Below are 22,484 nucleotides of genomic sequence, written 5' to 3'. Positions count from 1 at the left end.
TACAGATATGATTCTGAGGAATCATTCTTTGCACCCAAAAATAATTTTAGACATAGGAGAGTTAACCTTATGACAGCGCACCAGAGCCTTTCCCTGGAAAAGCGTGCAGCTGTTTTAACACAGGAAGCACAAAGAGCACCATTTTCAGAGAAGGAGTAAACACTCTAAGACCTTTTTTCATAGGGAGAGAACATGTCTGTCAGGACAACACATAAAGACATGCTACTCATTAGTGTGGCCTTATTCCCAAGCCTCATGAGCAGAAGTGGGGATATGATGTGGTATTTTACAGCCTCCTTCTCTGGATCCCTTGAGAAGTCAAAGAGCAGGCACAGGAACCAGAACAGTGACTATCTGCTCAAAAAAAAAACAACCAAACTCAGGGTAATGGACAGAAATACTCTTTGGGCTCACCCCACACTGTTCATCAGAGTGAAAGGTAGCAAGGCTGACCTTACGAAATCACTTCAAGTAACAAGGTATTGATCACAAGTCCATCTGCTGTAACACTGAAGCTTGTGACAATGAGACCAATCTCCTGTTCCTTCCTCACTAGGAAAACAGCTATAAAATTGCTTTGCTTGGAGGCGAGGAGAGGAGGGAAGACAGACAGGGTTTTTTTGCTTGGTTTTTGTTTGGTTTAAGGTATTTGATACAAGCCTGCCACAGGAAGGAGGAACAAGAACTGATATGTAGAATCAACAGATAGTTACCCAAATGTCTGACGTGGCATTTTGCCAGTTTGATATGACTCACACTGACAATATTTTGATTAATGGAGTTTGGAAGAAGTTCAATATTTTATCCACTATAAGACCCATGACACATACTGTAAAAACTCCAAAGTTTACAGTAGTCTGACAAGAGAAAGTGTCAAACTGGTTTCTGAGTTTTGTCAGGTATGAGAATTTGTTTCTCCAGAAGCTTCTTCATAAGGCCTACTCATGCTGCAATGGAATATTCTGAAAAGAGAGCAGAAAGAAGAAAGCAGGCAAAAGCGATTCTCAGTTTAAAACATTTCGTCATCTTTTACACAAGGCTCTATTCTAATCCCTTACTCATTCTTTGACTAAAAAGATAATTAGAACAACCAGAGTAGAGAGGGCCCTCCAGTGAGCACAGACATCTAATTTTTTTCTGCAAATAAAATACTTCTGGAGATTCGATCATGAATCACTGTGTTTGTCTTTACTACAACTGAAAATGTGACTGTATAAATAAAGGTAGCAAAGCTGATATTCATCAACCCAGCTATGAAAAGCACTGTAATGGTTCTGCCTCTGGGTGACAGTCAATTCTCAACACTTCCCTTGTGCTATTCCAGCAATCCCACGTAACTGTTTTAAGTTGTTAATGTGGCACCATAAGGTCATAACTTTTTTTTGTAAATACATTTTCTCAGGTGAGAAAACAGAATCATTTTAAACAAAAGAGAACCACATTGCCTGCAAAGAAATGTTTTCATCCCTGCCCAAATCAAGTTTTTAATTTTTTTCAGTAGAATACCACTACACAAATAGCTGATCCAGCATTCACTACCGGAATGGACACTTCTGTTAACTAAGAGTTATAGAAAGACAGTTTAAGTCACTCTGACCACAGCCTCCTAAAGTAAAGTGGCTGCTGACAGGCAAAGCATCTGCTCTGTTTGCAGTTGGTCAGCACTGAGCCCTTTCTATGCCTGCCCCCTTCCACCCTTCTAACTTTTCTCCCTTTGCAGTTGTTCTGAATGTTAAATTTAGAATCAGAACATCCATCTTTCAACCTGTCCACACGGCTAAAATGTAGTAGGTCAGAAACATCTACCACAATATGATGATTCATCAATTATTTTCCATAAAATGATAATTTCACTTATTTAAAACACCCTTACTTCTCAGCATTCCTGACCTAAAACAAATGGACAAGCATTTTTAAAATACAGTGGTAACTCTAAAAACAAACCAAAGCGGCACTTGAAAACAGCATTAGCAGGCAGTAAATGGCAACAAATAAAAGACAGCAAACTCTTTTACACATCTGTTTCTGTAAAGAGAAATATCACACAAACACACATTTGGCCTTGTAAGCTCTCCTCTGTCATTTCTTAAAAAAAATTAAATAAAAAAAAAAGAGCACACAAACCCCGCCATGAACTGCAGATATGACAAAGCAAAACATTAGATGTTTAACTCTCAACACAGTCCAATCTTCCCCACTGCAACATTCTGCATCTGCATGTCTGAAATTCAAGATTAATAAATATGTACATGAGAAAATCAATCATTAGCATGTCCAGTCAGCTTCCTCAAAAAGCCAGCTATGATTCCTAGTTTCCCAGGAGCCCAGAGACAGCCTGCCAGAGCCTCAGTGGTAGAGGGGATGTACACGAGTTTGTACTACCATAGTCTAGTTCTGAGCACACATGAAAAGCAACTCAAAACAATCACCTTCCTAGTTATGCCAGATCTGCCTGGTTTTTCTACTTCAACTGATTTACAGTAAACTAAGCCCATCTATTTACAAGTCTGTATTACAGTTTTAGCCTCAGTGCCTCTGGATGACTACACTAACACTGAGAGTAAATAAAAATATAACACTACTGCCAAAGAATGGAGCCAGTGCATAATCAAAATAGAAAGATAATGGGTGAACAAGGGAAAAAGAACAGTAAATATTATTAATCTGATACCAGGCTGAAAGCCATTGCAAAAAAAAGAAACTAAACTGATATGAAGTAGTAAGGCATAATAAATCAACCACTCTAAACGCTAAATATGTGCATATGCTTATCTTATTATTATCTTACTATTTTTAGCCAATCTTTTTCTTTCAGAAAATGTACAAGAGCAGCCTGTCTGATAACAGTAGGATGAAGTTGTGAGAAAGATTTAAATTAGAGAACCGCTGCAAAAAATTCTCACTGCAGAGAGATTCAAAACAGCTTTGCAGTGGAAAATGCAGATGGATGAGTATAGCTTTTCTCCACACATTCATTATGTCATTTTGTTTACAGAATATGGAAAAATAAATTAACATGTAACAACTGCAATATCATAAAAAACATTGGCATGTTAGCTCTAAAACAGTTACCATTTTGTTTCACTAGTTTAAAAACACTTATTAGAAGTAAAGATAAGCTTCACTTCTTGTAGTATGTTACTTAACTGTTCAGCTGCCACTAGCAAAGCAAAACTGAAGGCATCAAGCACTCACAGTTCCCTTAGCTTTCATTGTTCTCCTGATACAGTGGAAATTTATCATATCTTCCCTTAACTAGTTCTTGATCTTTAGAAATAATTGCTACAATAGGAATAATCCAGAGACAGATCCATGAAACAGCTACTTCAGTCTTTGTGGGGAAAATCACCCAAAAATAAAACTATCTGATATGAAGAATTATACAGAAGCCCTATTTTGAGAAAGTTCACATGCAAAAACTTTAACAGTTCTAGTTAAAGACTAAAGCTCCTACCTCAAATTAATTACAGGAAGAAAAAAACCACCACAAAAACATACCTTCAGATTTAGCTTCATTTCGGATTTGTTAACATAAGTCTAAAAGTCCAACATATAAAATATACATGCTGATTTTTTTATCCTAGAAAAGATCACGAAGCTTTACAAAGTTTCACTTGTAAAGTGAAACTATACTTTAAACCTTGCCAGTTGATAACTTTCTAAATACAAATGCAATAGAGTCAAGAACATCAAATCAGACACAAGATCTAATCTGTTTTCTTACAGGTTGAAAAATCTAATCTATAGCAAGATCATAGAAGTTTCTTATAAGATTATATTTTCAATCACATAGTAAAACAAAAAGATGTGTTGCTACATACTTCCTTTAGCTCTGCATTTTGTACAAAAAAAAGAAAATGAAAAACCCAAACCAAAAAACCAATGAACCAAAACCAACCAGACTAGCACGATTTAAAACAAACCCACAAAGTCATAGCTTTTAAGCCAGAAGTAAGCTTTGAACTTCACAGGCAGTTTTTAAAGTCATTAAAACTATTTAAATTCATATCTTAAATATCAGCCTACATTTCAAAACTTCTACTTTGTCAGTACAGTTCATTATTTGCAGCACTTTAATATACTTTAATACTTGCAAAAGGCATGAACTTTGCAAGAAGAAAAGAGTACATACTCATATATAAGCTGAGTCTGTGGGTTTCTCCTACTTTTCCAGTGGTTTATCTCTCTTCTCACACCAGTTTTCTACTTGTGATCATTCAATTATCAAGTCTCATGAAAAACCTCAGTAGCAAAATGATAAAACACAAGCAACAAGAATCTATCCAGGCTTTCTGGTCAATTTTCTGTGAGCATGCTTTACATCCTTCCCCTTCCTCCTCCCACTATAGGATCTAGTAGTATGGAATAGGCAAGATGCCCCAGCACTTCCTAGCTGTAGTATGCTTGCTCCAGTAAGATACAATCAGTTACATTACAAAAAGCCAGACAAAGCTCATGCACTCACTCTCCTAAAACTGCTTCCAGAATCTCTTGGCTTTGTTGTGAAAGATTACCAAAATAACCAGTACAATCCATGCCACGACAAACAGTCATTAAAAAAAATAAAAGATCTGCGTGCCATCCTTATCCAGTCTTTCCTCCCCGCAGCAAGCTTTCACTACCAACCCAAAAAAGAACTTGCACAGCATGCCAAAACTGAATTAGGTCTGTGCCACAAGCTGCCTTTATTGTTCCTAATGTTCCAAGTAGTTTCAGAAAACAGTAACAGAAAATTGACAAAGAAAGGATTCCCTTAGTTTCAATTCCATATAAGACATATACTTAGTTTTCTGTTTATTTCAGTCATAATCCTGCTCCGTTGACTTCAGTTAAATGCTGAATGCCTGAGATATGAATAGCACAATAAGAGAAGGTGCATTTGCCAACCACAGATAGAGACTTCAGAGTATGCTAGATAATAAATAATGATGTTTTCAAAGAAGGTAATATAAAAATCAGACATAATTCAAGGAAATGTTGTTGAAACTACAAGAAAAATATTGCATCTACCAATTCAGGTCTCGGTCCATGGTCCCTTTGTCACATATGGAAGTTCTTGAGTGTCCTAGTTACAAGGGCTGGGACCAGTTTATCACTATGTGGGTATAACCAAAACTGTGTATTCTACACCCTCTATGTCATTTCTGATAGACTGTTAATAAATGGATTGTTTGCAGCAGCTGCCCAGGGCACACCTGACACCTCAGACTACAAGATGGGTGTTAAAAAACACTGCAAGACGGGAATGTTCCTTTGTCTTCATACCAATGACTCAGCTGTGATAACTCCCCTGGGCGGGAGGGGGGGGGGGGGGGGGGGGGGGGGGGGGGGGGGCATTAACACCTGAGGGGTCATCTCTGCTAATGGGCCACAATGAACTGGCATAAGAGGCAGCTGCAACAACCTAGACCATCAAAGATTTCAAAAATATCCCATGACTCACAGAGTTAAATCACCCATTGTGAAACTCTATACCCTGGGGGAAGTACTGGACGTTACCACTTGAACCTTGAACCCGAGCACATATAATCTTGGGGTTTTGAGATTTCAGGTCTCCTCAAATGCAGAGGAGAACCAGAACTTCAACAGGACTGTGACTGCCACTCTTGACAAGACTGTGACCATCATCCAGACCAACAGGTTTCCTTTTCCTTTTGCTTTGCAACCAGTGGGGCCACGTGGTGCTCTGCACAGGAGCTAACAAACACCATTCTGTTCTTGTTCCAGGGTGTTGGGTTATATATCTGTCCTTGTGGGTTAAAACAAGGGCTGTTTTCTCCGTATCATTTAATTTATTGTAATCTTTTCAGTAAATTGTAACTCTGACTCGTAGCCTCTCTTGAGTTTGGTTCATTTCTCCTCTGGTTTACTTTTAAACCTGCACGCTGGGCTAAGAAAGTTACCTTGCCAACAAATTCCATTTATTTTCTTCTGGGTTGTTTCCGCTTGCAATCATTTTGTACACAGACTACTGAAAGCAAAATTAAAACACAACAGATATCTTATCCCATCGACTATTTTGGGGGAAAGAGATGGGTTGAACTTCTTCACTTTCAGATGTTTGCATGTAGACAAAGTTTCTGAATAAAAGAAAAGAAACTGACTACAGCAAGCAAAAAATTTCCTTAACATGAACTTCTGCTTTTGATAAAGTCGAACACTAGTTAGCATCTACCCAGGAAATATACAGAGATGATTTAGAGACCATTACTGGGGTCTAGGCTAGAATAGACTAAACACAAAAACGAATGACTACTCAATAACTGAATTCAGGTGGAGGACATCGGATGTTTCTCGCTTGTGTGACAGGAATGACTATTAATGCATAGAACACCAGAAAAAAGCTGTCTTTTCCAGTTTCCTCCAAAAACAGTTTGTAATAATCCAAATAGACCAATGCTTTTATTCTTACCTCAGCCTTTCTTCTTCTTTTTTACGAAGGCTGAAATCTCGCTGAACCACCTGGAGTACATGCTCTGCTTCTTCATCAGTCAAGCCAGAAAGATCCAGTTTTCTCCCCATTATATACTGTGTCCTGGATATGAATAACTATAAGGAATATCTGAAATCAGAGACAGAAAATAACAAAAGAAATTGAAAGCACTGCTATTTTTCGTAAGAGTGTTGAGATCACAAGCACATCTGCCTAGTAAAAGGAAAGTTGCTACCACAAACATCAGAAAATAATTGAATCTTTTTGTTTGGAAAAGATGTTCTGTGATCATCAAATCCAACCGTTAACCCAGCACTGCCAAATCCACCACTAAACCATGTCCTTAAGTGCCACATCTGCACATCTTTTAAATATCTCCAGGGATGGCAACTCAACCACTTCCAATGCCTGAGAAGCCTTTCAGTGAAGAAATTGCTCCTAATATCCAATCTAAACCTCCCCAGTACAACTTGAAGGATTTGTTTCAGAATTATTTTTCAGGTTCCAGGCAGTGAAAGCAATCAGCCCCAACTTAAACATAAATGCAAAAGATAAATTATTTGGGATATTAAGAAATGTTGAGGGAAGATCTCAGCGTTGCTTGCAAAAAGACACATTTTTAACTAACTCAGGTGAAATCAGGTTAAGACATTTCTGCAGATTTTATGCCATGATTTTGCAAAATTACTTGCAGTGCAATCCCTGTGACTGTGTATGGACAGAGAACAGACTCTCCTGTAACACTCAAAAATATTTTATGCTACCAGCTACAAAATCAGGAATTAAAGAACTGTTAAAAAAAAGTAAGCATATGAATTTCAAATGTGTTTTCTGAGTAACTGGAAAGATTTAGATAGATTTTGATGCCACTATCACCACTGTATCATTACTTCCATATTTGGTGGAGAAAAAGTATAGTCAATATTAAGTCTGAACTGAAGGTACTAGAAAGTTTGAATTAGAGTTTGGTCCATTTAATTTCAATAATGAAATTCGTTCTAATTTATTTTTTTCATTACTTTTAATAATTTAAATGAGTTCTAGTAAATTCAGCTCTCAGTACAGATTTTTGTAATTTGATGTATGTAATTATTTGGGTAATCATAAAGGTATCCATCTCCACATTGTGTTATGGTTTCAGAAACATCAGACAATTTTTGCATCTCTGTTATGAGCTCCCAGAAATGTATATAATTATTATGAACATACTAAAATTCCTACACTATACAAAAGAGGCAACTATTATTGCCTCTTTATCCATAGTGAGTGTCAAGTGAATGAGGCTATGTAAGCATATAAGCTGGTTCTGGCTCAAAAAAACCACCTCTAAGCAACACTGCTATAGCATACAATTAAGTGCTCCAAACATTATAGCAATTAGAAGCATTTGGGTAAAAAAACAGCTTTATTTTCTAAACATAACTCATTTGCTACTCAGATAATTATGTGGGAAGTGGTTGGTTGGGCTTTATTTTTTTTTTTTTGTTTTTTTAGTTTGGGGGGGTGGGTTTAACACAGTTTCTACCTTCCTACAATCATCTGATTACAAACAAGAAAAAAACAACCACACGGAAGGAGGGTACTGCTTATTTTTTCTGTTTTGGTTAGGCTGACCATGAAGTTTAGAATAAACTCTTCATTCAAGAAAACATTTCAACAAAACCAAGCAGACAGGATAGAAGCTTAGGTGAAATCAAGATGCAAGACCCCTCCAACGAGACACATGCTCACAATATAGCTAAAAAAAAAGTCACAGTATTCTGGTTTGACTCTGGATCTACTAAGGAAGCTGACAATGAGTTAATAAAGGCTATAAAAAGGTACTTCTAAGCAAAATTTCCCTGATTTGTGTAGGAAAAAAAAGTGCCACAGAAACAGAGGACTTTATGTAATCTTCACTAATCTTGCTTGCAAGACCAGGAATATATGTTAAAATTAAAGGTTGGCTAAAACACAGTGAGGAACAACTGGCAGGATTTTTTTCCATGCCACACACATGCATAAATCTTCATGAAATTTTCACCAGAATGGTAAGATATTCCCCTTTCATCTACAGTCCTTGTACCAAAGCCTCACTGAGCACTGTCAAGCATAAAAAAAGGTGAGGTGGGGCTTGCTGAGGTTATGCATACATGTTGCAGCTCAAAGACAGGACATGAAGTGCCCTGGGACATATCCTTCCCTTCAGGCTTTGGGATAGCTGCTGAGCTCTTCCCATGCAAAGCACTTGAGTGCAAAGGTGCCTCTGACTTTCTAAAAGGATGGAATGGCTTCATTACAGGAAAGCCACATTCATGGGGAAGTAAGCAGGACTTTTCCAATTAAATTTTTTTCACACACATACACTTTAGGGGAAAACACAGAATACATGCTAGAAGGAAATAAACCTTTTAAAAATCGCTGGAGCCAGTAGAGACACCTTTGTGGTAGGGCTGCAGTTTTCTGAGACACGGGATGATGAAGACACTAGGAGATCAAAGATGCAATTCCAGTTATCTTGAGCATCAAGTTAACAACTGTAATTATTGTCATAATAAGTTCTCCCTTCAGGTCTTCATCAAAATATTTTTGGAAACAGTGTAAAAATGAATTTTCTTTTTTCACACATACAAACTGGTTCATCAGTAAAGAAAATTATCCCATTTATACAGCTACCATTGTTGATTGTGAACATGTATTAGAAGGGGCAAATTTACCTCTAAATTTGGGAGTAAGTGGGCAGCCCCACCACCTCTGATTTTTTCGGGTTGGCAAAGACTTAATTTTAAGCATAGATATGTTTTGAAATCACAAGCAACTTTAACTTTTGATTTTCGTGTGGTTTATTTCCCTATAAGACTCTCAGTCTGCATTCCAATATTACGTTTATCTGTAAGAAACTAGTGTGTTTTTTCCCAAGAAATAATTTTTCATCACATTACTAAATCACCTCTGATCTGGGAGTATCACAGCAGTTCATAAATATTTATAAACAACTCTCAAGTGTCCTTTTTTGAGTAGATCCGGATTATGTATTTTGGAAATACACAATGGGAAATTCTCTAGAGGAAATGTTACACTTAGGAAAAAAAAAAAAAAGACAACAAAATAGCTTCTCAGCCTAAAATAACTTCTGGCCTCAATTAGAATAACTTACGTGAGGCTGTTCAAATGTTTGCCTTCATGAGTAATTCTTTGTTAAATCTCAAACTGAATAAAAAAATCTAAGCTCTCACAGACTTTACAAGGAATAGTATCATTCCCTAGAAAACTTTTCCTCAACAAATTAAAACACTATAACAGAAAAGCCTAGTCTTACAAGACACGATTGGGTATTGTTTGAGTAATATTCTAATCTTAATATTTCTTGCAGTCTATTTTAAAATCTAATTAAAACTTCCACATTGAAAACATTTCTTGAACTTAACCTTAAAACCGAAATCAAACCCCAACAAAACCAAAACCAAGCAAATGAAAAGTTTTTCAAGAACCGCGAGAAATGCTTCTGAATTTTAAAATGGACAAGGGATCAACAGGAGAAATGAGGGTGAGTCGTGTATTTCCTCATCATTCATATGACAGTTAAGCTGTTTGGACTTGGAGTCTCAGCAGATGACTAGCATTACTGGGAGGGAGGGTAGAAAGCCCAGAAACTTTTTTTTCTTTTTAAGTGCCAACTAATATTTAAAACAGATTCTCTGCATGACAAAGAGCCACATTATAAAGTTAATTATGCAAGTGGTCACAATGAGTATTATACAAGACAGACTTTATGCTGTAGCAAAGAAATCAGCACTAGTGAGGCTGCACCTGGAGCACTGTGTCCAGTTTGGGCTTCCCCAGCACAAGAAAGATGCAGACTTACTGGAGTAAGTCCAGCTTAAGGCCACAATGATGGTAAAGGGACTGAAGCATTTTTCACAGGTGGTGATGCTGGGCACACTAGGACTGCTCAGCCTCAAGAAGGCTCCAGGGGGCTGTACAGTGTGTATCTGGAAGAGACCCCTCCAATACGCTCGAACTGCAAACAAGAATGTCCTACACTTTTTTCCATTTCTGAGCATTTTTAATCAAGATTTCAGCTGTTTCCACAACACAGTATAATTTCTGCTTTAAAATGCTGCTTATGTGCATTGATGAAATGTGATACCTGAGGAACCAAGACCACAAACTCCTTCAATCCAGCTATTTGCATTTGAAATATTTAATATAGAATACCTTTCTCCCACATGCTCCCAGCTTTAGAGTCACCAAACTTTTCACCAGAGTTTTTCTACTCTGTTTTGCTACTCTGCCACTTCTAGATTTTTCCAGGTAGAAAATTAAGAAGAAATCTGCTAGTAACTATGTCTTTGCTTCTGTCACTTACAATCTCATCTTTACTTCCTTCAGTAGTCAGTCAGGACCTAAATGACACTACTCAATCTGTCTTGTCATTATTTGCAGAATTCTTTTAGTACCAAAATAAATTCTTTGCATAGTCTTACTGGTGAATGTTTTCCCCTTTGAAATCATAAAACAAGATAACCACCTTTCTAAGCCAAAAAGGAAGACAAACACTTTGTCCAAAACACAGGCTCTTTCACCATACCTCATATTTTAAAACATTTACTGAATGTCCAAAAGAACTGACCACACTGCCAGCACAAGGTAATTATGGTAATTTTTTAAATGTAAATGCCACAATATTTAGCATATAAATTACATAATGTTGCACACTTTATTTGATGACAAAAATAAGATCTATCTGAATGTTTAAAGTGCTTTGATTTATGTAAACACACTTGAACAAAACAAACCTTAGCAAAAAAAACAACATTTGAAGAACATTACTGTCCAAAGTAATTTCTACTACAGCTAGCAGCACATCATTAAATCTAAAATGAGGCATAATTAACACTGACGACAAGTTTCTTAATCTTTTTTAAACTTTCTTAATCTTTTTTAAAACAAGAACATCTAGAAGCTGCAATAAACAAGACTTTTCACTGGAAAATACTTTTCACTGGAAATGAACAAATGTCCCAAAATAATGATATACTTACTCACCAGAAATACAAAGCCACCTCTTCAGTTCAAAAATTAGGTACAGTCCAAGAGACTTCAACATGGTGACTTGTATCTGGTGTGTCACATTTTAAATGAGATGTAAGGATCTCAAAGAGGATGTTATTCTTTGTAGCCACACTGATTTTAACTGAGTTTTACTGCATATATTTCCTGGTCTATAACCAAAGCAAAAAAAATTATCTTCCTTTCAGCCTTGTACTAATTTTATGTGAGATTAGTAAGTAGCAAAGGAAACAACTTGCAAGTTCCTGAGCAAAGTTACGTTTGTTTCACTGGGGAGTGTAAGGGGCACAGCAGCAGGTTTTAAAAGAAAACATGAGGTTCATTGAGTTCCTTTTGGGAGAAATGTTCCTTATTAATGCAAGTTATCACAATAATTGTATGTACTTTTGTCTAGAAGAGTGTTGGGACATACTATAATGGGGGAAATCATAAACCTTAAAGGTCAAAGGTTAGTACTGCATGGTTTTAAATTTTAATCTATTTAGGAAATAGGAGTTTCACACTCTTCTTGCTTCTATACTTTACGTTATTTTAAGTACTGAATATGAAATAACAGAATGTCCAGGTGACAGCTGGGATAGAGATCATTTTCTTCTTGGTAGCTGGTACAGCGCTGCGGGGTTAAACCATGACACAGAAGTAAAAAAACTCACTTAAGTCCCATTTTATTCAAGAAAGAATGGCATCTCTCATCTAAGGATGGCACTCTCCCAAAGGCAGAACACAGCATATAAAACTGTTTCTAAAAAAATAGAAGCTATTTTATTTAAATAGCAAAAAAAGAAAAAATATTTTTAGAAAAGACTAAAAATGACACTGTAGGACTTAATTTCTGTCATCTACTTTTGACAGATTGAAGAAAAGTCATTTAAAAAGAGAATCTGAATAATAAATCATGACCATTTTATACTTAGATATCAGGCTGATACACAAGTATAAAACCTACTGGGAATACAAAATGTGATACAAAAACCACATTGACCAGAAAAATCTTCTCACTGGTAAAACTGAACTAGAGGAAAGGCTTATCCAGAATTTGGCCCTACAGCTGCTAAAGATCACAGGTTATCTGCCATATAATATCAGCACATATTTCACTGCAATTGGATTTCTAGTTACTGTATATTCTCATTCTACTTCAGTCTCATCTTCCATTGTTTATGCCGAATTTAGGCAAATCATGTTCAGCTCTATTTTCTCTATTCAGTAGCAACTGTCTTATTGAAGAATGCATAGTCAAGATGATGTGTCTGACAGTATTCTGACTGTGTGAGACGGACTATCACTCTTCCAGAAATGAAGAAGACAGCTTGGAAAAAAAGACAAAACTGGAGTGGTAATACGCTGACACACAATTCTATCTTGGATGATTTCCCTCTTTTCCATGTGTCTTCAATCTAAAGCATGAAATGCAGCTCATTACTGTAACGGACTGTCAACCAACCCCAAGGTGAACCATCACAGGTCAGTTAGAAAGCCAGCATGTGCACTCAGGGAACGCAACTGATCCCAAAATGCCCAACACAATGAGAAATTTGCACATCCATAAGCACGAGACTGCAAGGGCTTCACTTTGGATGTACAACTTGCGAAGTGGGGCTCGGAGCTTAATGGTCTGTACCCAGACACTCCATACAGAGAAAACAGCAGCCACTGAACAGAGTTACGTCCCTTCCACCTTCCTGTCAAAACTCAAACCAGAACACACTTGGCAAATCAGTTTTCACACTGTACTTTCTAAGCTTGAGCCAGCATGAAGAGAATACTAAACAAAAAGCTCACTTGTATTCCTACCTCTCTCCTCAGCATTAGATCAAGAGTGAGGACTGCAAAAATAGTGTTGCATTACACACGCCACAAACTTCTCCTGAGACACCTGTCAGTCCCAGCATTTCACAATCAATGGCCCTCAAATGAGCCACACAGATCGAAAGGACATGAAAGAAACAGTGAATCCTTCTTTGTTCCTTCAAAGAATTGATACGCTTCTATCTCATCTTAAAAGGCAGGCAGAGAAGTGAGCACCCACTTTACCTGTGGAAATACATGTAAATACCAGTCTAATACATGCACTCAAAAAAAAGACTCAGGTTCAATGCCATGTTTAGCCTGGGAAGGCTCAAATACTTATCTCCCTCCTTATGGAAGAGTGTGTAAAAGAACACAACTTAGGATATTAACTTGTTCATCAATGACTGGGATGAAGGGGCAGATGCCTCCTCAGCAAGCTAATAACACAAATCTGGAGGAGTGGCCGGTACCCCAGAGTGCTGTGCAGACCTACAGAAGGACCTCGATAGGTTGGAGCAATGGGCAGAGAAGAAATGTCTGAAGTACAACAAAGGCAAATACAGGGTCCTGCACCCGGAGTATAATAATAACCCCTTGCACCAGTACAGGCTGAGGGCTGACCTTCTGGAAAGCAACTCTGCAGAGAAGGACCTGGGGGTCCTGGTGGACAACAAGCTGTCCATGAGCCAGCAGTGCTCTTGTGGCAAATAAGGACAATGGCATCCTGGGGTGTATTAGGAAGAGTTAGGCCAGCAGGTCGAGGGAGGTGATCCTGTCCCTCTACTCAGCCCTAGTGAGGCCACATCTGTGACTCCTTAGTACAAGAGAGACATAGAGCCCCTGGGGTTGGTCCAATGCAGGGCTAAAGATGATTAGCAGACTGAGCATCTCTTTTATGAGGATAGACTGGAAGAGTTAGGCCTGCTCAGCCTCAAGAAGAGATGACTGAGATGGGACCTTATCAATGTCTGTAAGTATCTGAAGGGAGGGTGTCAAGAGGATGGATCCAGGTTCTTCTCGATGATGCCAAGCAATAGGATGAGAGAAAACGGGCAGAAACTGATGCACAGGAAATTCCACTTGTATATGAGGAAGAAATTCTTCAGTGTGCAGGTGACCATGCCCTGGAAAAGGCTGCCCAGAGAGGTTGTGGAGTCTTCCTCACTGGAGATACTCAAGAACCATTTCTGTGCAATGTGCTCTAGGATCTGTAGGATCCTAGACCATCTGTAGGATCTGTAGGACCATCCTACAGATAGAATTCAACAAACTAACCAAGAAAATATAGGTCCATTAAGATAAGTTTTTCAACTTCAAGATGCCAAAGCATCACTATTGGGTAAAGCAGTGGAAAGGCTTCTCATCTGATTTATTCATACCTTTAATCTAGAGAAGAAAACATCGAGAGGGAAGGTGACGCTTTTGTAAAAGCTTAAACAACTCTGGAAGCACTAAACAATTTACATCTGCATTTAATTTTGCATCTCAATAATACAGGCAAAAAGGTTATGACAAATTAAGAATCTCAAAGCTTGAAGGCCATATTGTGATAAATCCATGCAAACTACAAAAGTAAACATTAAAGTGTGGATTGCTTGACTGCTACAAAACATCCATAATATAAAATCCAACCAATATGCAAATACACCACAGGCATACTTAAAATATTCTACACAATGAAATGGATTTTTTTCCCCACAACATATGATATCCTGTATCCCTCTTACAAAATATCACTCATGAGGATATCCTAAAGTTTGATCCAAAAACTAATCTTTGACTGAGAGGATATTCCTGCAGGACTAGAATAAAGACAAAAATTCTATTTTTAGAGGTAAGAAAATGCTTCCAGCAGCAGTTGCCACGATGAGGCAGTATTCTCTAGTGCTGCCAGATGTGAAAACAAATTTAATACAGTAAATCACTGCTAATTCAAACCACTGACAGGAATCCCTGCTGCAAATTACTGAATTTTACAGATTAGTAAGTAAACGAACAAAATAAAAACCAAGAATAATTTCATAAGACTGTGCCTTCCACATTCACTGTGACACCTACAAAGTGTTTCTAACCCTGAATTATGCTTGAAGAAGCATGAATCATAAGAGGTACAACAATAAAGAAAATCTGTGAAGCCACATGTCCCATTTCACTGAGACAGTGATGAGCTGTAGTTGGTGGACACACAATTTATGCCCCATGCACTGAAAAAAGGTTTCAGTAGCAGGTCATCTTTGATTTGTTTAGATAACCATTTGCCAAGCGACAATAAGCAAGAGTAAAATAGAGCCAGAGCTGTATGAAAAACCAAACTAGGAGCTAGATTAGTCTGTCAGGTGGGGGAGTTATTGCATTCCTTTGTTGACACTGGAACCTACTCCACGCTGTGCTTAGAAGAGGCTCTGCTTTGGATCTGGGTTTGACTAAGTTTTTTATATTGACACTGCACAACATGGAGATAACCTGAGCCTGGACCAACAAACGCAAACCCGAAGTTCTAGATTCCAAGTCTATACAAACAAAGAATGTTTATATTCAAGTATAAGACACTGTCAGGCCTTTTCTGGAGTTCAAAGGCCAACTTCACTGCCAGGTTTTGACTGCTGGTTCACTTATATTTGAATCCAAACTGGAACAGCCTCATAGCTCCTTTAGTTTAAACTATAGAACCAAAACAGTTCATGCTCTTATAGGTTTAGGGAACCAGCCATCCTGCACAGACAGCTTTTTGAGTCCCACATAACATATTATTTGAGCAACATAATCCAGTTAAGCCATCACCTTTAGGAACTAACTAAGGCACCTCACTTAATCACATGCAGAACCTAAGACCACAGTATTTCCATTGATTTGCCTCTTTTTGACCTGTGATACTACTTTGAAGCAGGAATACGAAGCCTTATCATCAAACACTAGAAAAGAACTGTGAGAGGTAGAATAATCAGGTTTATTCTCCTCTAGAGGTGAACTGGTTTCTTCTCATTTAGGACTCAACCCATGGCATTTGTGCTTACAGTGATTAACATATGGACAATTTTTGGCACTGCCTTTTAGATCAAGACCAGCTGAGACTCTGAAAAACAACATCACCAGAATATACCTTTTTGAGTCCTCCCCAAAGCTCTTTCAATTGTTTTTAAAACCTGATGTTGCTCCAATTCACGCACTATGATTTAACTTAAATCCAAGTCACGGTCTGTCAAACAAATGTCAAAGCACTTATGACAGCTAGGTGCGAGCATTGAGATAACTTCCAGAAAGGTACACCAAGCACTCCTGGGGATGATCTCTTGCAAGATAAACAATGCTTAGAAAAATAGGTACACTCTGCAACTTGAGGTATTTCACATCAGCGTTAGCTGCATCTCAGTCAACAGCACTTAAATCGTACACTGAACATCCATACCATAGCAACTAATGATAACAGCACAAACCAGCACTTTCCTTTTTGGATTACCCTGGGACACAACATCCTGTTCACACAGCTCAAAAAGGACAGAAGAAAACATCATTAAAACCCATTTCAGTAACAGAAGTAATGCTCGATAAGCAAAGAAGCTCTTGTGTTAGTTTCAGAAGAGACAAAACTCATCACAAGAGTAGAAAAGTTTATTCCACGAGTTATAAATATATTTTGCTTTTTTCCTTTCAAGAAGGAAAACAACAGATTATGTACTGCCTTCCTCAAAGAACAGAAAGTTGTTTTACAACAGCAAAGTCACATATTTTTCTGCATGGAGATAGGTGGAGGGTGCTGGGTAAGGGCTTCTTTTGTTATTTAAAAACCCCAAAAATTTCAAGCTGTTGCCTGGCTTCAAGACTCATTAAAGCCAGTGAGAATGCCATGAACTTTAACAGCCTTTGAAAGAGGCTCTGCACTTCAGATTACTATCACAAGAGACTACATCTCATTTTCTACACTAAATTACCTCAGCACCCTTTAAACAGACTTAATTCAGAAACTATGGGTGCACTAAGTCACTAATCCATTTATTCTTCTCCATCAATAAACAGCATATGTTGCTGTCCAGAAGGAGATTCTTGAAACTACTGCACAGCAGAACTTGAGCTTGGGTCTTCAGCAGGAGGAAAGGCTAGAGTTTCCTTCCTGACTGTTAGCCAGCACCAGCAAAACTCAAGAAGACTGCTTAATTGACTACTGTGAGTCAACTGGAGACAACACCATTGAAAGCGTCTCATCTTCAAGACTAACCTCCGCAGTAGTTAGCTCCACTTCAGTAAGTGATGTTTTATTTGGAAGTATACTTTGCCTTGAAGAATGTAAAATTCATTTCCTTTGATAATGGTTTATATCTTAAAACAACCAGTAGATAGTAATAACTCCAATAATCTGGATACCAAACCCCAATATTAGTTTTTCCTTTTATGATCATCAATTGATCATAAGGTAAATGAAGCATATAGGTAATAAAAAGTAGCAAGAGATCTTGTTTCCTTTACCCAGCTCAGGGACTAATGGGTCAGTAAAAAAATGAAAGACAAGGGGTTTTCTTAGTATAACATTCTTAAAAAGAAAAAAAAATTGCTGTGCTGTTAAAATTTAATGCATATTGGCCTGGAAATTTGTCGTGTTCCTACTCCCAGAATAGTATCCCTAAGATCTAAAAATCTGTCATTATTGCAATAATGCTGATATTAACTTTTGACCAGTCAAGCAACTGCAGTCTTTATACCCTCTTCATCTAGGATAAAGCTGCTAGGTGATTCACTAAACTGCTTTCCACTACGGTGTGTTTTATTAATTAATTTGCAGGACATCAAATGTCAAATATAATATTTACTGAAAATGAAGTTTTAAAAAAATGCAGCATGGCATTTTTCTGTAAGATTATTAAAAAATAAAAAAGGATAACATGTTTCAGTTGAAAGTTAAATAGCGAGCACATCTTGCTAGCAAGCACAATCACTGGTCTTCCATACAAACAACAGATCTTACTAGTGTGCCAAGTTCCTCTTGGGTTTCTGTAAATTCACATAAATTTTGGATATAGGCACCTTTGACCAATCTCACAAAACCAGACTATATCTTGAAATGTTAACAAATTACACTGTATTTAGACCTTCTGCAAAATTTCCTGGTTATGTCATAGACAAAGGCCAAGTTTCTTTGGTAATTTGAGCAACAGTATTACATGCTTCACTTCACACTGAAATATAGCAGTCATCTTCCTCTTCCCTTAAGCCGAAAAATCTTTTGAAAGTAAGCTGCTATAAATCTCTTGATATAAGAAACTCAGGGCTGGTTTATTCTCTGACTGTCAGTGGTTCAGAGGTAAACCAGAGGCCTTTATTATCTCTAAGAATCTATCTAGAAAATAACTTACCTGGATCCAAAAAGGAAGGTGAATAAAGCATTCCACAGGAAGGCAGCACTAGTCCACTGAAATTAATGGGTTTTCTCAAAGAGAAAAGGTGTCCCTACAGCTTTCATAGAACTGTATTCAACTAGTTTCTGTCGACTTGTCCAGCTTTCCAAGGGCAAGTTAAGGTGGTTTATGCTGCCAAACAGCAGTTTCCAGTCTTATAACAATAGGGTATGTTAATGTTGGCGGCTATACAAAGGAGTCACTTTTTCATACAGTTGTACTGTTTATGAAGAAGAGTGCATTTGGTATATACAGCTTTTCTTCAGCATCACCCATGCATACTTGGGGATTTTTTTTTCTTGTTTAAGTACAAGGCCTTCAAGTGTTCTGTTTACTGCAAGTATGAAGTGAAAAAGGTGAATTACTACTGTGTTCAACACTACTGTGTTCGTACTACTGTGTTCATAGGGTACACCCTATGTAGTGCACTCAGATGTATTCATCAGGTTAGTGTGGAAGCAAGAAACCAGCTCAGGAAAATGGAAGTTTTAGCTTAGTTTTCTTGATCCTGTTTTTTTTCTGGATTCAGACAGTACTGGTTCAGATGAAGAAAAAAAAGGACAATATTGTGTCATTTGAATCATCATCAGGTCCAGGAGGCAAATCCTGTCACAGGGGGCAGTGCTTTAAGTATATGTTGCCCCAGTAGGGGCTACTAGAGTGGAATTGACTTCTGTGAGTTCTACCTACTGGCAATTAATGTATCACAGCTACTGAAAACGCTACTTCCCTGTTTCTAACTGCTCAATGCATTGTACTAAGTTATCTGACAAACTCCACAGGAAGGCTACAGAATTGCCTTGTACATTTTTAGACACTTGGGCATAATGCATCAGTAAATACGTTCTCATACAATCCGGTACCTGAGTAATGATGGGTAAGGCAGTAGCCTGAGGGTTTACATACAAGATACATCACCTTCTGCTTTTTACACAGCTCTGTTCACTTTCTAGAGGTAGAATTAAGCATCAAATACTACTGTTTGACATTTAACTGCAGGGACTGAGTCAGTGGTCTCAATGCAGTTCATGGGTAACAGCTATCACCATTAATAAGAAAACATAAAAACCTGTCCAGCCTAATGACAGGTCCCTCAAGATCAGAAAAAATGTCTGGTAATGTGAGGAACCAAACTAACTGTCCCTCTGTTCTCTCTCTCCAGCCTTCCAGAAAAGGGTTATCAGAGGAATGAGCAAAAGCCTTTATTCCCAAAATCCTTCCTGTGCCTATTCTAAGAAACTCTAGTCTCCATAGCAAGACAGCTACCCACATTTTCAGAAATGCAGAAAATAGTAAAATGGTAGATATAAGGCAAACCCCATAATTTGTCAAAAACAGATTGTAGATACAGTTAATGTCCCTGCAAACACACTTGAGGAGGGATGCACATGCACTCTAAGGCATTTTGTGATCTAATTTGGTTACACTTGCCTGAAACATAACACAAATCCCAGCACAACGCAGGCTCCTACTTAATTAGATTCCCTAAGAAAAGTCAGTCCGAGCCATATGGTATTTTCCTCAGCAGTTACGATAAACTGACCTTGATACTAGAAAATGCACACTGCTTCTGTCTGAGGCATAAATTACAAGCGCAGAGTGGCGGGATGCTCCCGAGGAACGGGGGCAGCGACAGTGCCACACTGAAATCCTCCCCGGGCTCGCGGGGAAGTTGATCAAGAGTAAAACACTCCAATGATAACGATGATGATGATGCACTGCAGTGACAGCGCTCGAACAGCCACGCGGTCAGCAGAACGCCGCGAACATCTGTCCGGTAATTAAAAGCATGCCTAATGCCGCGCTGCCGCGGAGGAGCGGCCCGCCTCGCCCCCGAACGCCGCGGAGGGTGGCGGCCCCCGGGCCACCAGCGGGACCCGGCCCCGTCTGACCCCTCACCAGCGGGACAAGGGGACCCGCCGCGGGCTCTGCAGCGCCGGTCGCCCCCCGACGGGGCTCTGCGGCCCCGCGGCTACGGCCCTGCCGCAGGCCAACCCACGGCGCCGCGGGGTCGCAGAGGGTGAACCCGAACCCCAGCCCCAGCCCCGGCCCCGGCCCCAGCCCGCGGCGGCCGCGCCCCCGGCCGTACTCACCCTCGGCCAAGTGCGAGGGCTGCACCGCAATGGCAGGCAGACAGCGAGTGCCCCGCGCTCGGGGCACGGGCAGAGCCACCAGCGGCGGCTGCGCCCTGTCGCTCATGCACGGCGGGGTCTGCGGCCGCCCCGCGCCCGCCCCCGGCCGCCACCTGCGCGGAGCCGCCGGGCACAGGTGCCCCGCTCCCGCCCGCACCGCCCGGCGCAAGGCGAGAGCCCGCAGCCGCCGTCTCCTCCTCCTCCTTCTCCTCCTCCTGCCGCCGCCGCCGCTGCCGCCGCCGCCGCCTCCAGCCCTCCCCGCTCCGCCGGACACGCCACCGAGTGCTGCTGCGGTGCCGGCGGCAGCAGCTCCCGCCGCGCACCGGCACCTGCCCGGGCGTTGCCGCCAATCGGCGGGAAGGGGATGGGCGGAGGGCGGGAGGCGGTGCGCCCGGCAAGGGGGGGGGAAGTTGCGCGCACCTCCTCGTTCCTTGCGCCTCAGCGCACATCCCTAAAGCTGCGCCCCCGACCTGCAGCGACCGCGCTCCCGCCGCCCCCCGGCGTGTGCCCCGGGGCTGCCCGCCGGTGTCACACCCTTGGTCGGGGGGCACACCAAAGCCCCAGCTGGCCACGCGAAGCAGGGAGAGGCACAGGTGCTGCCAGGCGGTGCCTGTCTGGGCCCGGCCGTAGTGCGGGCCGTGGGTGGTGGAGTCTGGCAAAGAGAAAGAGAGGCCGGTTGTTAGGAACGGGCGAGAATTCCATGTATATGGATGCGGCGCACCGGGCAGTCATAATGCGGCCTGGTCAGTCGTTCAGCTCATCAGTGAGTCACCGCTGTAACGTGGCCGTGCTTTTTAATGTCCTGAATCACTGCAGATTGTACTGTATCAGGCTAATTACTTTCCCCCTGGTGTTATTTTCCATCCTCGGTTTGGTTTTTTTCTTCATGCTTGCTTAACTTCATTTTAAAATAGCTCCAGCTGTTCGCTGCAAGGTACAGGTTTATTTGATCACAGCTGAAGTGCTCTGTCAAGACAGATGCATTCAATAAATCTTGGCAGGTTTTCAAGGAAAATATTTTCTAGGAGAGTATTTTTGTTTACATTAATTTCACAGTATTACAAATAGACTCCTTTAGCAAACGTTTACTTTTATGCTAACCTACACTTGTCTGTGTAGTAAAATGGGTGTCACACTGTGAGGCAGAGACCACATTCATTTCAAATGTGTATGCAAAAAAACCCCAAACAAAAACAACTTTAGGAAGTACTCCGCATCAGGCACTATTTTGTATTTCCCAAACACACCTATAGGTAAGTACACGTCTAAGTGTTTTCCAAACAGATGAAACTTACTACTTCTATAAATAAAACTAAGAAAAAGAACCAGTCATTTTCAGCAGTAACATTTTTCAAGAGCAGCATGACACGGCAACAAATCGAGGACTGACTTAAACAAAAGGTCACCCATTGCTTGTATTAGAAGAGTAATCAATAACACACACTGAGCATTTTTAATAATTGAAAAAATATTTGTATAGAAATCCCTCTCCAATCTTACAGTTCCAGCTGAAACACTGAAAGAATAATGTTTAAAAGTCAACCATCAATACCAATTAACTATAATGCCGAGGACCATACAACCATGAGATCAAACAGGTGAAGTTGTCTGGCCCCTCACTTTGAAGCTACTAAGCTAATATTGAGTTCGAAAGTAATGTTTGGCCTTTGCCTCAACAGTGTGCAATGA

The 22,484-nt window shown here is 39.8% G+C and overlaps 1 protein-coding gene across 5 annotated transcripts in view; it reads right to left on the bottom strand.

Annotated features, from left to right (window-relative positions):
• LOC113987750 (myosin VIIA and Rab interacting protein) overlaps window positions 1-20,955 on the bottom strand; it is a 213,766-nt gene extending 192,811 nt beyond the window's left edge. For 4 of the 5 annotated variants that reach the window (XM_039388288.1, XM_039388289.1, XM_027720787.2 and 1 more), the window contains exons 1-2: window positions 20,757-20,955; window positions 6,413-6,562 (exon numbers count right to left, since the gene is read on the bottom strand). In XM_039388288.1, the coding sequence (XP_039244222.1) occupies window positions 6,413-6,522 (110 nt within the window). In that variant the 5' untranslated portion in view covers window positions 6,523-6,562; window positions 20,757-20,955. The remainder of the gene's footprint in view (window positions 1-6,412; window positions 6,563-20,756) is intronic. The other variant, XM_027720800.2, reaches the window with a different exon arrangement.
• Window positions 20,956-22,484: the final 1,529 nt, after the last annotated feature.

Source organism: Pipra filicauda, unplaced genomic scaffold (genome assembly GCF_003945595.2).
Source record: "Pipra filicauda isolate LSUMZ 115617 unplaced genomic scaffold, ASM394559v2 scaffold62_size3274119_pilon, whole genome shotgun sequence".
Classification (NCBI taxonomy): Eukaryota; Metazoa; Chordata; class Aves; order Passeriformes; family Pipridae; genus Pipra; species Pipra filicauda.
The sequence above is the reverse complement of the archived record's forward strand: the minus strand, read 5'-3'. Positions and strand labels throughout refer to the sequence as shown.